The sequence below is a fragment of the Mastomys coucha genome, unplaced genomic scaffold, assembly GCF_008632895.1.
Source record: "Mastomys coucha isolate ucsf_1 unplaced genomic scaffold, UCSF_Mcou_1 pScaffold21, whole genome shotgun sequence".
NCBI lineage: Eukaryota > Metazoa > Chordata > Mammalia > Rodentia > Muridae > Mastomys > Mastomys coucha.
The window spans coordinates 173,260,310-173,273,578 of NW_022196904.1; the positions used below are offsets into that span (position 1 = coordinate 173,260,310).

At 49.7% G+C, this 13,269-nt stretch overlaps 2 protein-coding genes across 2 annotated transcripts in view; one reads left to right on the forward strand and one right to left on the reverse strand.

The window, feature by feature from the left end:
• Positions 1–2,859, forward strand: part of Pi4k2a (phosphatidylinositol 4-kinase type 2 alpha) — a 33,703-nt gene extending 30,844 nt beyond the window's left edge. Inside the window, exon 9 of the mRNA XM_031390343.1 lies at positions 652–2,859. Coding sequence (XP_031246203.1) covers positions 652–813 — 162 coding nt within the window. The 3' untranslated portion in view covers positions 814–2,859. The remainder of the gene's footprint in view (positions 1–651) is intronic.
• A 1,169-nt stretch (positions 2,860–4,028) lies between these two features.
• On the reverse strand, positions 4,029–10,125 carry Avpi1 (arginine vasopressin induced 1). Its single transcript, XM_031390351.1, has 3 exons — positions 9,958–10,125; positions 5,481–5,759; positions 4,029–4,603 (listed from the first exon to the last, which is right to left on the reverse strand). The coding sequence occupies exons 2-3, from the start codon at positions 5,747–5,749 to the stop codon at positions 4,453–4,455; spliced, it is 420 nt and encodes a 139-aa protein (XP_031246211.1). The 5' UTR covers positions 5,750–5,759; positions 9,958–10,125; the 3' UTR covers positions 4,029–4,452.
• Positions 10,126–13,269: the final 3,144 nt, after the last annotated feature.

Here is a 13,269-nt window from a genome sequence, read left to right on the forward strand (position 1 = left end):
AAAAACAAAAAAAAAAAAAAAAAACCTGTTAATGAATGGGGTGGTATCCATTTCCATGGCATGCCTATTCAGATTCCTACTTTCTTAAATTTAGGATCATTTTTATTTTATTGTATGGGTGTTTTGCTTGTTGCACCCCATATCTATGAATGGTGCCCATAGAGGCCAGGAACAAGGGTCAGATCCCCTGGAACTGGAATAACAGATGGTTGTGAGCTACCATGTGGGTGCTGGGAATTGAACCCAGATGCTATGGAAGAGTATTCAGTGCCTTTTAAGTATGAGCCATCTCTCTAGCCCCCACACTTTCAGATTTTCATTTAAAATTATGTGTCTGTATCTGTGTGTATTGTGCATTTAAGTGTGGTGCCCTAGTATTACAAAAAAGGGTATCTAGATGCCTTGGAGCTGAAGTTACAGGTGCTTGTGAGCCACTTGACAGGGATGCTCCAAGCTGAACTCAGATCCTCTGCAAGAGCAGTCCATGCTCTTAGTCACTGAGCTACCTCTCCAGCCTTGCCTTCCTACTTTTGTAAATAGCCTACTTCCAGGGTATTTCCACTGCCATTTGTTTTTGACACGAAGGATGACACTGTCTGCAGAGGCAGGCTTAGAATACTTGGCCTTTCACCTTTTTTCTTTTCAATGCAGATCCTAAATTTGACCCAGGCCCTAAAGGACAATAAGAGCCCCCTGCACCTCGTGCAGATGCCGCCCGTGATTGTGGAGACAGCCCGTTCTCATCAGCGGGCCTCCAGCGACTCCTACACTCAGAGCTTTCAGAGTCGGAAGCCCTTCTTCTCATGGTGGTAGCCCAGAGGCAGGCAGAAGAAATCCTGCAGGTGACAGGCTGGGAGGAAGCCTGGAGACCCAGGTTCATGGAAGCCAGAGAAGCTGGTGCACAGCAGAGCCTTTCAGAGCTCTTCCTCTTTGCTTGCCACCTCCCTCAGGGCTTTCCTACCCACAGGGAGAAGCACAAGGGACGAGAGTGTCCTGGACCTTCAGAGTGTTGGGGAGGCTCATGTCCAGGCAAGGAGCCCAGGTGGCTGAGGAGGAGCAACTCCCTCCTAGCATTTGGTGGCTGGTTGGGAAAGTCCCATCTCTCCCTGACAACCCGCTCCATCCAGGTTCCCTAATATATTCTGCATCAGAAACAAACAAAACAAAAACAACAGAAACAAATTTAAATGCTTATAGGAAAACCTATATTAGACCCTCTGACATCAGACGCCCTTAATCTAGAACCTAAATTTGCTCAGACACAGGCGCTGTGATACCTAGCAGTTGTTTACTCCATGAACTGAGCTGTCAGAGGCCCATCGATGGCCCACAGACAGAAGCCATTCCTTTCTGGTTTTGCCAAATTGACCCTCCTCTTGCCACACTGGTCTGACTTGTGGCAAAGAGCAGGTTTGTGTTCTGCCCTGCTGTAACTTGCCCGGCATGCATCTGAAGTGGGAGGGGCTAGCCTTGGCAGTGGGGTAACCTGGAGGTGACTGACTTGGCCTGCTTGCATGCCTGGTGCTCAGAGGGTTCTGTGGGAGCCTAGCACAGCCTCACTCCTGGTCCTTAGTCCCAGCCTTCCCTGCTTTTCTGTTTCTGTTGTTCTAGTTTCCCCCATTTTTAAATGAGAAGTTGAGTTTGGGTTCTGGAGTGGCTCTCAGCAGGGGTTGTGGCTCGGTAGGTCCTTGAGCGGCCAGGACAGCAGCTCTGTTCTTCATGTGTTACCACCGCTCCCTGGAAAGAACAGGGCCTGTGTTCTGCCTCCTAACCGGCATGCCCCTTGGCTCTCTGCCTTCTTGTTCTGGGATGGTTTCTGCTCAGCTTCTTGAAGAGAGGCCTTCAAACAGTCCCCCAGTGCCTGCCCAGCTCAGCGTGCATCTTCCTGCTGCCACGGCCTCCCCTTGCCAGGTGTTTGAACCCTTTCTACACCAAAGCAAAGAATTGGCTTCAGGAGGGAGTGAAAAGGGGGCTGTGTGTGGCTGAGAGGCAGCAGCAGTGGTCACACCCTGTGCTGTGGACCCTCACACTCTACAGTTGGTCAGTCAGCCTTGGAAAGAAATGTCCTGAAGGCTTGAAAAAACCAAAGATCAGGAGTGAGGAGCACAGCTGTGCCTCATCTGCCTGGCTCCCATCGCCTGGAGGCAGGGGGAAGACACAGTCTTCCATCAGGTGGAGCAGGCTGTTCCCTGTCCATTCCTACCCAGAAGCCAGCTTACTATGGGCTTCCACTGAGCAACATGAATCTCTGAGCACTGGATATGCATGCCCTACAGACAAAGCCACTGTTGTTTGCCTCATCTTGACAATCCCATCTAGCCCATATGGACTCTGGCCTCAGAACCATGTTTGAGAGAATCCCTGCCTCCTCATCACAGGAGCCAGCAGGGGCCCAGGTATGCGCCCATCTTCACAGATCTCTTCACACCAGCCTGCTGTCGAGACTCCCCACTGCAGTGCTGGAGAGAGAGCCAGCGGTGCCTGGAGAGAACTTAGTGCTGCACCAGACTCTAGTGCACTGTCCTGCTCCAGATCAGGTCTGCCATCATGAGGAAATTGGGTCCAATGGAAGAGGGAGCCAGGACCAGGCCCGGCGGGCAAGGGTGCAGGCAGCCTTGCCTGACTCCCTCCTTGAAGCCTGTACTCAAGTTGCCTTGAATGTGGACTTGGGAGTGCCAGGAGCCCAGAGTGTCAGGTACTTCAGAACAGCCGTCCCTCTGCCAGCCTTAGGTCTGTCCCCTATGTCTAGGAGCGGAAGCTGGTTGGTGAGCTGCTGCCCTGTTCTTCTAATGCACTGTAGAAATTGTATGTATTGTATTTAAATCAATGCAAATGTATGAATAACAAATCCAGTTCTGACCTCTTTGTCCAGTTTTCTTTGGGGGAAGAAAAAGTAAATGCAGTTTTAAGGACAAAGAGAGACATTTCCATGGAGTTACAGAGACTTGGCTCTTGAAAAACCAAGTGTTTTTGGTTTTCCCAGACAGGGTTTCTCTGTGTAGCCCTGGCTGTCCTGGAACTCACTCTGTAGACCAGACTGGCCTCAAACTCAGAAATCTGCCTGCCTCTGCCTCCTAAGTGCTGGGATTAAAGGCCTGTGCCACCATTGCCCGGCAAGTATTTTCTTAAGACATTTCAAAAACTGACCTGAGTCTGCATTACTGAACACGTACTTGTTTTTGGTATGAATGCTTACTACAGATTTTCTCTGTTAGGGACTCTATAGTATTTGCCCTCGCTACTTACTTAAAGTCAGAATTCTGGGATTAGGCATATAGAGCAGCAGTTCTCAGTCTGTGAGTTGTAACCTTTTTGGGGGGTGTTAAATGATCATTTCACAGGAGTCTCCTAAGACTATCAGTAAACAGAGATATTGACAGTATGATTTATAACAGTAGCAAAATTAGTTTTGAAGTACAAAAACAAAGTAATTTGGTTGGGGGTCATCACAACATGAATAGAACTGTATTAAAGGGTCGCAGGTTAGGAAGGTTGAGAACTACTGGTTTAGATACCAATTTAGGAGAGGTTGGCTTTTATCCTTGGCTATCAGAGGGTAGTCCAGCCATATAGGAACATCATTGTCCCTGGCGGTTGGGGGTTGGCAAGGAGAGAGGTGTGCTAATGAATACATAGTCTGGAATAATGGGAAGAGCTCTTGACTCCTAGGTTACCAGGCCATAGTGTGTAAGAGTGATTGATGGGATGGTGGCCATCCCACCCTTGATGGTACCGCCTGACAGATGATGCTCCCAAGAGCCTGCAGTGTGGAGCTGACGTGGGCTGACCTGTTGTCCCCTTCCCCTGGTCTGCTCCTTTGGATCAGGCCTATCTACAGAGACCTCAGTTTTTCTTGGAACCTGCCCACCTCTGGAAGAGAAAGCTGTAGTACCAGGATCTCCAGGGCTTGTGGTTGCAGAAGCACAAGCATCCAGCCCAGATTTACATCCTGGAGAATATCCTGTCTTTCCATATCTGGCTATGTCTGTTTTGGGATTCTCCCCTTCTGTAACAGACTCAGACAAATCTTGATGCAAATGTCTTTATTTTCCACTTAATCAAGTTTCCCCTTTGCACTGGCCTGTGGCACAAGACTGAGAAGGCTGGCTGCTGGGTGGTGGTATTAACTGTCTGTCAGCTAGTGGAATATGGTGAGACGCTGCATCTAAGTACCTATTACTTTTATTCCAGGGGAATGCCATGCAGCCCAGTTACACTGTTAGGTCAGAAAGGCTGATGCACGACCAACCTCTGTATTGCCTCACTTGGTAAGAACAGGCCCCCCCAAGCACAGAGTCCAGCAGATGCTGGCTCTGAGCTGACCTGAGGGCATTCTGATTACCACTTTCTTCCCCTAGACAGGGCCTGCTCAGATGTCCTTTATACAACTCCATAAGCCCTTTGGCGAAAGTCCCTGCAATGTTTGGGGAGGACCTCCCCACCCTTCACAGGTCAGTGTCTGATCTGGTGGAGGTAGCCTGTGGGGCCTGGCTTATTCCAGTTCCGGTGGGCTCTACTACTTGTTCTCCGGGAGTTCCCAGACTGCTCGCTGGAGGCAGTGTCAGTGGTGCTGCTGGCCTGTGGGTCGGCAGGCTCCGGCACTCTGTAGAAACAAATATGTGATAAGCCAGTGTCAGCACAGAGAGCAGGAGTGAGTTTTGTCACTATAAAATGAGATAATGTTCCAAAACTGAACATTAAATAGGGTGGGGCTGGGTGGGGGAATGGGACACCCAACAAGTCTCTCCCCTCCTCCTCTTCCTCCTTAAGACAGGGTTTCTTTGTATAGCCCTGGCTGTCTGGAACTCACTCTGTAGACCAGGTCCACCTTGAACTCACAGATGCATCTGCCTCGGACTCCTGAGTGCTGAGACTAACGGCATGTACCACCACCACCTGGCTCTTCCCTACTTTCTTTGCCTTGCATTATGGCACTGTAAGTCAGGCATAAAATGACATCAGTGCAAGCAGTGAGGACTCACTTGCTATCTCAGACCCGAGGATCTTTTCAGTTTCTGCTGTTGAGACTATGAGGGGGAGATCCTAGAGGGAAACTTTAAGGCCAGGTCGTTTACCTGGGTCCCCTGAGGCTAGCTATTCCTGGGCTGGCAGTGGCATGGGCAGAGGTAGATGATCAGAGAAAATCTCTACTGCTTTGTCACATGGGAACTTCACATAATCTTAGACCACATCTCTTTAGTTCCCTCTAAGGCTTTAACCGGGTTTGCCTTTGAATTCTACTACTGGTAATTTTCTTTTTCTTTCCAAACAGTACTCCCGTCTAGCTGGCCTAGAGTCACTGAAGTTCGGCAGTGCTGCTTTGACTGGGCTTTCCTTCCTATGGGGATTACAGGGTCACGTGACTCTTAATAATAGCAGTAGTCTGTGAGGTACCAGCACCACGGCACTAGAGACAGGACAGCCTGGGCAGTGGGACAGGCATCCTTCCTACCCTTGGTCCTCCAGTCCCAGGCACCTACCTGAGCCGGCTGCAATGGTTCTGTCTCGGTGGCCTTTTCCTGCGCAGCCTCCTCAGCGCCTCAGCTACACGGTGATCCCCTGCACATTCCCAGATGATCTGGGCCCGCTCTTCAGCCAGCTGGTCCCCGCTGCGCTGGAACAGGCCCTGGATCTGGACCAGCTCAGCATCCTGGAAGATGTTGGCAGAGGCCTGCTTGCGGCCCCGGGTCTGAGGTGTTGAGACCTGCCACAGGGGTGGCTCGCTCACTACAGAGGCCGGAGTCCCCATCACCGGTACTCTGAAATGGAAGGTAGAGACAGAAGCACTCCTGGAGCTGTCCTTCAGAGGTGCCACCAACCAGCAGCTGGCCATACACCCGACAAGAGAGAGTTAAAATATAGTCACAGAAAGATACATATTTGCTAAAAATTGGCACGGTGTAGAATGGGGGCTGGGAGCAGAACTCATTTATTTCAGAGTGCTTGCATAGCATGCATGAAGCTCTCGATTTGAGCCTCAGTACCACATCAACTAAGTATGGTGGTACATGTCTGTAATCTGGGAGGTGGAGTCGGGAGGATTAAAGTACCAAGTCAGGATCAGAGAGGTGGCCAGCAGTTAAGAGCACTGGCTGCTCTTGCAGAGGATGGAGTTCAGTTCCTGACACCCACTTATCAGCTCACAACTGTCGGTAATTCCAATTGCAGGGAACCTGATGCCATTTCTCTGGCTTCTGCAGGCCCCAGGCATGTACACATAAATTCAAACACATGAAATGAAAATAAATCTTTTTTTTTTTTTTTTTTTTTTTTTTTTTTTTTTTTTTGTATTTTCGAGATAGGATTTCTCTGTATAGCCCTGGCTCTGTAGACCTGGCTAGCCTCGAACTCAGAAATCCGCCTGACTCTGCCTCCCAAGTGCTGGGATTAAAGGCGTGTGCCACCACTGCCCAGATAAAAGTAAATCTTAAAAAGCTAGAAAATGGGCTGGAGAGATGGCTCAGTGGTTAAGAGCCATCTTCCGGAGGTACTGAGTTCAAATCCAGTAACCACATGGTGGCTCACAACCATCTGTAATGAGATCTGATGCCTCTTCTGGTGTGTCTGAAGACAGCTACAGTGTACTTACATATAATAAATAAATCTTGGGGCCGGAGCAAGAAAGGAAAAACAAAAAACTAGAAAGCCATTCTGAGCTATATAATGAATCTGGGCCAGCCTGGACTACAGTGATGTCATCTTTACAAAAAAAGTGACACGCATACAAGCATTTTCAGTTCGTCCTCCGCCTGCCCGCAGCAGTAGCCCACACCCTCACTGCTGGTCTTTTTGTTCTCTGGAAGAGGCTTGAGTCATCACCCCATTCAGAACTATTACTCCCCACCTAGTCTGGCCTTCCATCCACCTCATTATTCAGACACATTATTCCAATAATTGCCACACTCACACTGTCCTAGTTTCTATCCTAAGAACCCCACTCTCTTCAAGACCTACTACCTAAGATAAACCCACAGAAGGCATCTCGATAAAAATCATAAAACTTGTATTTGTACCTGAAAAATGGGAATAAGAAAACTTGTCTCTCAGGCACTATTCCAGAGCCCAGTTAAAACCCATGTGGTAATTAGCTCCCAGGAACCCATGGATCTACACACTGAGAACAAAAGATAAGTAGCCGAGGCACACTTTGAGGCTGAGGAGAAAGAAAAGGCAAGTGTGGGTGTTTACTGTGCGCTGGCTGACATGCACAACATCATCGATGCTCAAAATAACCCTAGAAGATAATTCTGTTACCACCATCCCCTGCACTAGCATCAAGGCCTGGGGCCCAAGCTGGACCTTGTCTTTTGACAGAGGCTCACAGTTTAAACCACTGCGCCACGTGCTTTTCAGGGCAAGCAAGTCAGCCCACTTCCTTACATTGTCATGAGGAGTGAAGGACATGAGTGATCCCACAGGGTGGATGAGGTCTGTGCAGTGGTTAGTTAGTTCAGTCACCAGGGTCAAGGCTGCTTGCTAATGAGGTGACATCATCCTCGGGTTTGAACCAGCACCCCTTTTCAGATCTCCAGCTTCAACTAAAGGACTGCAGCAGAGCCTAGTGCACAGGGTGCTGGCATGCGACCCAGACTCGGCATTCTAGCCCTGCCACTCAGTAGTTGATAGGCCTCAGGAATACCCGTCACCTCTGGGCGGATTCTGTCTGCTGCTCTGGATGAGAGACGCTGAAGGTCTCTGAAGGCTTGCACTGATGTTGAGTCATCAATGCACGACCAGGACAGACCTGTGTTGAAGGATAGCGCTGTCTGCCTGCTCCTTGTGGGCTGGCTGCATGTGTGGACAGGTCTCACTAAGTAGCTTCCAGAGAACGCCTCAACTAGGAGTTAGCCTTCTCCTCCCTACCCCTAGCCTCCCTGAAGACCAGACACTGCTTTGCTACAGTGGGTGGAGGGGTCAGAATCTGGCAGGAGCCAGAACACTGCTAAGTGGTCAAGCCCTAGGTAGCCTCTTAGGCTGGTCTGGGGCGGTAGAAGAAAGAGTGATGTCCCTGTTTCCAAATCAGCAACCTCGTGTTCTCTGGAGAGAGAGTGCAATCAAGGGTCAACTAACAGCTGTTTGGAAGGAGGAAATGGTTGCCCACTTCATTCTAGTAACCTCTACGGGGCTGCAAGGCTTTGACTGGCCAGCCCCCAGTCAGCTGAGTACACCCAAGCAAGAAACACAAGGCAGTCTGGTGTCTAGCACTCAACAACACACCCCTATGAACCCTGGGAAGCCTTGGCCCCTCTACGTTTTGAGGCCCTTTGCTAGTGGGAACCTCACCCTGGGAGTCAGACAACAGAGTTGAAGCTAGGATTCCAGGTAGGCTGGGACGGTAAACATTAGGAAAACTGATGAAGTGGGGGGTCGGAACACTTTGACCGGAGATACTTCCTGTCTCATTCAATAGATTCAATCATTAATCCCTTCCTCACTTCCTGGACAAGACCTTAAGCCAAGAATCTCAGTGTATACTTGAACCATTCTAAAACTGGAAAGCAAAAGCATGAGGCCATTAAGATTACAGACGGAGCTTTCGTTCTAGAGCAGACACAGAAGATGAGCTCAGATCCGTCCACAGATGAGTAAGGACTCATCAAAGAATACTACAAATGGACACGGTCGTCAGAATGACCCCCTAGAGTAAATACTGAATGTTGAGGATAACAAAGTTCAACTCCTTTTGCATTGGGCATTAAAGGAAGAACAGACTGGAGCTCATAACACAAGGGTTCTCTGCCATGGACGTGAAGAAAGAAACTGGTCATTTATTCCAGACCCGTTTTCAGGCATGACTTGAAAAATGAAGTAGTACAGCAAAGACTGGCTCCTTTTGAAAGAATTTGAAATCCCTAAGGTGGCAGTGACGCTGACCACTGAGTGACCTCGGACAAGTCACTTTTTCTTTGCTTCATTTGTTCATCAATCAAAATGGTGATGGGGAAAAATCCTCACTGGGTACAGAGATGAAATATGAGTGTCCATCTTAGTAGCTGGCATACTGTAGACACTCAACACTGCACATTGGTTGAATGAAAAAGGATGCCAAGGGAAGGCTATTACAGGACTATATAGAACCATGGTTGTGGTTAATTTAACACTGACATGCAAATTACTTCAGGGAGCTTCAAAGGCAGGCTCATCTGTGCACTTTTAAAACCACGGTTTTATGACTAACTTCATAGAAGGAAACTTGCGTTGTCAAGCAAGAACAGCACTTTTGAGGACATTCTGGTCCTCACGTGAAGTGGCATCCTAATCCCCTCTATTAGCAGGCACTATTGTTAAACTCATTTTCCAGATGAAAAAGCTGAGCTCTTGAAGTGGTAACTTGCTCAACTCCACAAGGCTGGTGGGTGATCTTAGGCTAATTGACCAGGTGGTTTGACCTGGGCGACTAGTAGTGTTATTTTCATTCTTGCCAGGTGCCTGAGAAGGTGTTCAAAAGAAACAAGGGGGCAGAAGGTTCTGAAACCTCTAAGACCCCGCCATCTTCGTCTGGGGGTTTTGGAGGCCGCCACCGATTCACAGACAGCATTCCCATGCCAGCCTCTTCGCTGGACTTAGAGCAAGTGGAGCTAGAGCAGAGCCCCATGGGAAGGTAGATCGGTGTCCTGTCAACCTATAGCCAGTTCCAGCAGACCCCCAAATCGGGATCCGGCAGCTAAGACGTCTACTGTAACCTCTCTCAGGCTTTTAGGATAGGGCAAGCGCTGCTCTAGGCTTCCTGCCCTGTAGGTGATCACAAGGGCCAAGCGGAGGTGATTGGCTGGCTAAGAGCTTGAGAGAGGATTTCTTGGCCGAAGTTACAGGGCAACAGACATCCTCCCCAACACAGTGGGCCCCAGGACTCAAAGGTGGCGACTGACAGAGAGAAGCCCCTAAGTGGATCTAGGATGTGAGACCGTCGGCCGGCGCGCTCTCACGCAGAGCTCAACCGGACCGAGGCCTACCTACCTGGTTGCCTTGGCTGCCCGAAGCGGGCGGAACGCAGCCGGGAGCCTGGCCTGGCCACCTGGATCGCAGCCACAGTTCCTCCGAGAAAGTGCTCGGAGCCCCTACAACAGCCAATCCTCAGGCACAGCCTTCCAGCGACAAGCCGAGCTAACTTCGCCAAATCGAACGCGGAGACTCCGCGGGCCAATCAGCTGCGGCGGGGGGAGGGGCATGCCTTCTCCCGCCCCTTTCCCGTGCCCGCCTCCAAACCAAGTGCAGAGATTTCTTGAGTCCAATCATCCGCGGAGTATCGGCGAGGGGCGTGTCCTCCGGGTCCTTCCCCACTCACCCAGCCCACCCGCCCTCCCCACGCCCGGAGGCGCCCCCTTAATTGACGTCAGTCCCGGGGACGGGCTCTGCCTTGCCCGCACGCAGGCGGGGCGGGGTCGCATTCCTGACTCCGGGTGCGGCTGGAGATGGCTGGCCCTGCGGGGGTACACGTGACAAATGCCCCCCCTCACTTTTTCTTTTTTCCTGGGCTGAGTCCAACGCGTGTGGCGTCGAGTTCTGCCGTTAAGATTCTCGTAACCTACAGTTCCTAAAACTCACTTCACCACCAGGGCCCCCTGGGCCTGCATTCAGAATGAGTTTTCAAATCTTGTAGTTTGAACTGTGCGAGTTTGGGCCAGTTACCTAAGGAGAACTTAACAACAGTTCTTTGGACATCTTTCTCTGCGACCCTTTCCAGTTCAGTTCCCTTGATGGGCTCTAAGAGAACTGCAACCCTTGCCTTGAGGTAGTTAACAGCCCAGCAACACCGAGCCACCGCTTGGTATGTGACTAAAATCATGCTCACGTGAAGCTGGAAGAAGGTAAAGAGGAGGCATCTTTGAAAGGTCCTGGAAGCCATAAGAAGGAACATAACCAGTGAAAGGGAGGAGCTAACGTTTTTAGAACGAGGAAGAGTGAACCTGGTCAGAATAAAGGAATAGAGAGAAGAAAGCACGCTGGAGACAGGACAGCTTTTCTCCAGAGAGATGAAATAAGGCCTGGAGATTCGCTATAAATAGCAAGGTAGCCATGGTGGGAAGATGTGGGTAGGCAGTGAAGTTTGCATTTGTCCCTCTGAGGCTCTGTAAGCAAGGAAATAGAGTGATTTGTACTTATGAATAGGCATTCTGTGGCCTTTTACAGAGTGACCCTAATGCCAGTCAGCGCTTTACAAGGGTTAACTCATTTCCCTTGTGGTGTTAAATTTGCAGTTTCAGAAGGTCTCACCAGTTCCAAGGAAGCTGGGTTGGTAAGGACAAATGACTGCCGGGATTCCATGAGGCTCTTTTTTAGTTCTCCAAGGCTGGGCATCTGATCTGTGAGCATCCTGAGAAAATGCTCTGCCACTGAGTTACTATGTGCCAGTTCTTGTCTGTCTGTCTGTCCGTCTGGCTGCCTTTCTGTTTCATTGAAATAGGTTTTACTTTGTAGTTCAGACTGGCCTGGAGTTTCCATCCTCCTGGCTCAGCCTCTTGAATGCTGGGATAATAGCCGTGTACCACCAGGCCCAGCTGTCAGCCTGATGGAATGCTGGCTTCCTTCATTGAGGGCTGGTGTTCCTGTCCAGAAATGTCCGGAGAGATGCCCGTCTGGGCAGCAGGTGTAGGCAGCACGTTTCCCTGACTTTCCTCACGTCAAAGCTGACGTTCTAAGTTCAGTTTCTCTTCTGTAAAAGTCCCAGGTAGGGAGATGAATGGAGCTGGAGAGATGGCTCAGTAGTTAAGAGCACTTAACCAGCACCCAGGTGGCAGCTCACAGACATCTGTAACTCCAGTTTCAGGGGGTCTGGTGTCCCTCTCTGTCTCTGAGGGCACTAAGCACACACCTGGTGCCTGTGTACTCAAGCAAAACGTACACATAAAGAGAAACTTCAAAATGTTCCACCAGCTGGCATTTGTGGGGTCCTTTTTGCAGGGTAAAGGGGAATTTTCTATTCTTCCTCATCCTGATGTCTCACTACTCCTTGTCCCTCTGCACAGCACAAAACAACAAAAGAATATGTCTCTAAGGGTGGCTTGTTTGCTTTTTTTTTTTTTTTTTAAGTCCTGGGGAAATGAAGATAGATTGATAAATAGATAGATAGATAGATAGATAGATAGATAGATAGATAGAGATAGACAGATAAAAGAGAGATTCAAGGGCAAGATCACGAAAGAGAAATCAGCAGTGTTCGTTCCTCTTAAGTGCTGCTTGGAAGTTCCAGGCTGAGGAGAGACCACAGGCTCTTCAACAGGAAGGCTGGGCTTCTTAGCCTCTCAGCATATCCAGGGTTAACAGACCTGGGGGTTCTGGTGCTGCCACCTGCTCAGATGGGTACACCATGCTGGAGTGGGGACTTGTGACTTCTGGGTCAGATATGACTAAGGCTGGGTGGAGACATGTTTGTAGGCATGCACCACACAATGGGACTGTTTCCGTAGCCACAGTTTTATGATTCAGTGTTTCTGATGAGCAGGCATGTGGGCCATGAGAAACCTCGCCAGAAATGGGGATATTTGAGAATCCCAGAACACAGCCGGAAACGGTAACTACCAACAAAAAGGGCCCTGCTTGTTTGTTTTGAGCCTGTATCTTTCTGTAGCTCAGACAGGCCTCAAATTCCACATTCCTTTGCTTCAGCCTTCTGGGTTCTGGGATTCCAGTCTGGGTCACCATCCCATAGCTTTATGGGGCCCTGTTTAGAGGAAGTGTCCCCTAGTGTCATTCAGGCAAAGACTTGCTTTCACCCAGAGCCCAGGTTAAGGTGTTATGAAGGGGACATGTCTTAGGGTTTTACTGTTGTGAACAGATACCATGACCAAGGCAACTTTTATAAGGACAATGTTTAATTGGGGATGGCTTACAGGTTCAGAGAGTCAGTTCATCATCATATGGCAGCATCCAGGCAGGCATGGTGCAGGAGGAGCTGAGAGTTCTACACCTTCATCTGAAGGCTGCTAGCAGAATACTGCCTTTCAGGCAGCTAGGACAAGGGACAGCGACAGACCTACTCCAATAGGACCACACCTTCTAATAGTGCCACTCCCTCGGCCAAGCATATACAAACCATCACAGGACAGGTGAGAAGGCTCAGTGGATAAAGGCACTGCCACCAAGGCCAAGCTTGAGAACCAGTTTGACCTGCAGGACCAACATGATAGGAGAGGACTGACTCCTGAAAGTCATCCTCTGACCTCTGCACACCTCCTTGACATTGGCATGGAGACACACACACACATCCCACACACACACCACACCCACACACCCTACACACACACACACACACCACACACTCACACACAC

What these genes read in the sequence shown, in the direction of transcription:
- Avpi1 (XM_031390351.1), bottom strand. Translation starts at nt 5,749, where the DNA reads ATGGGGACTCCGGCCTCTGTAGTGAGCGAGCCACCCCTGTGGCAGGTC. An exon ending in AACCATTGCAGCCGGCTCAG is followed by an intron (nt 4,604 to 5,480) that starts GTAGGTGCCTGG and finishes TTGTTTCTACAG; the next exon opens with AGTGCCGGAGCCTGCCGACC.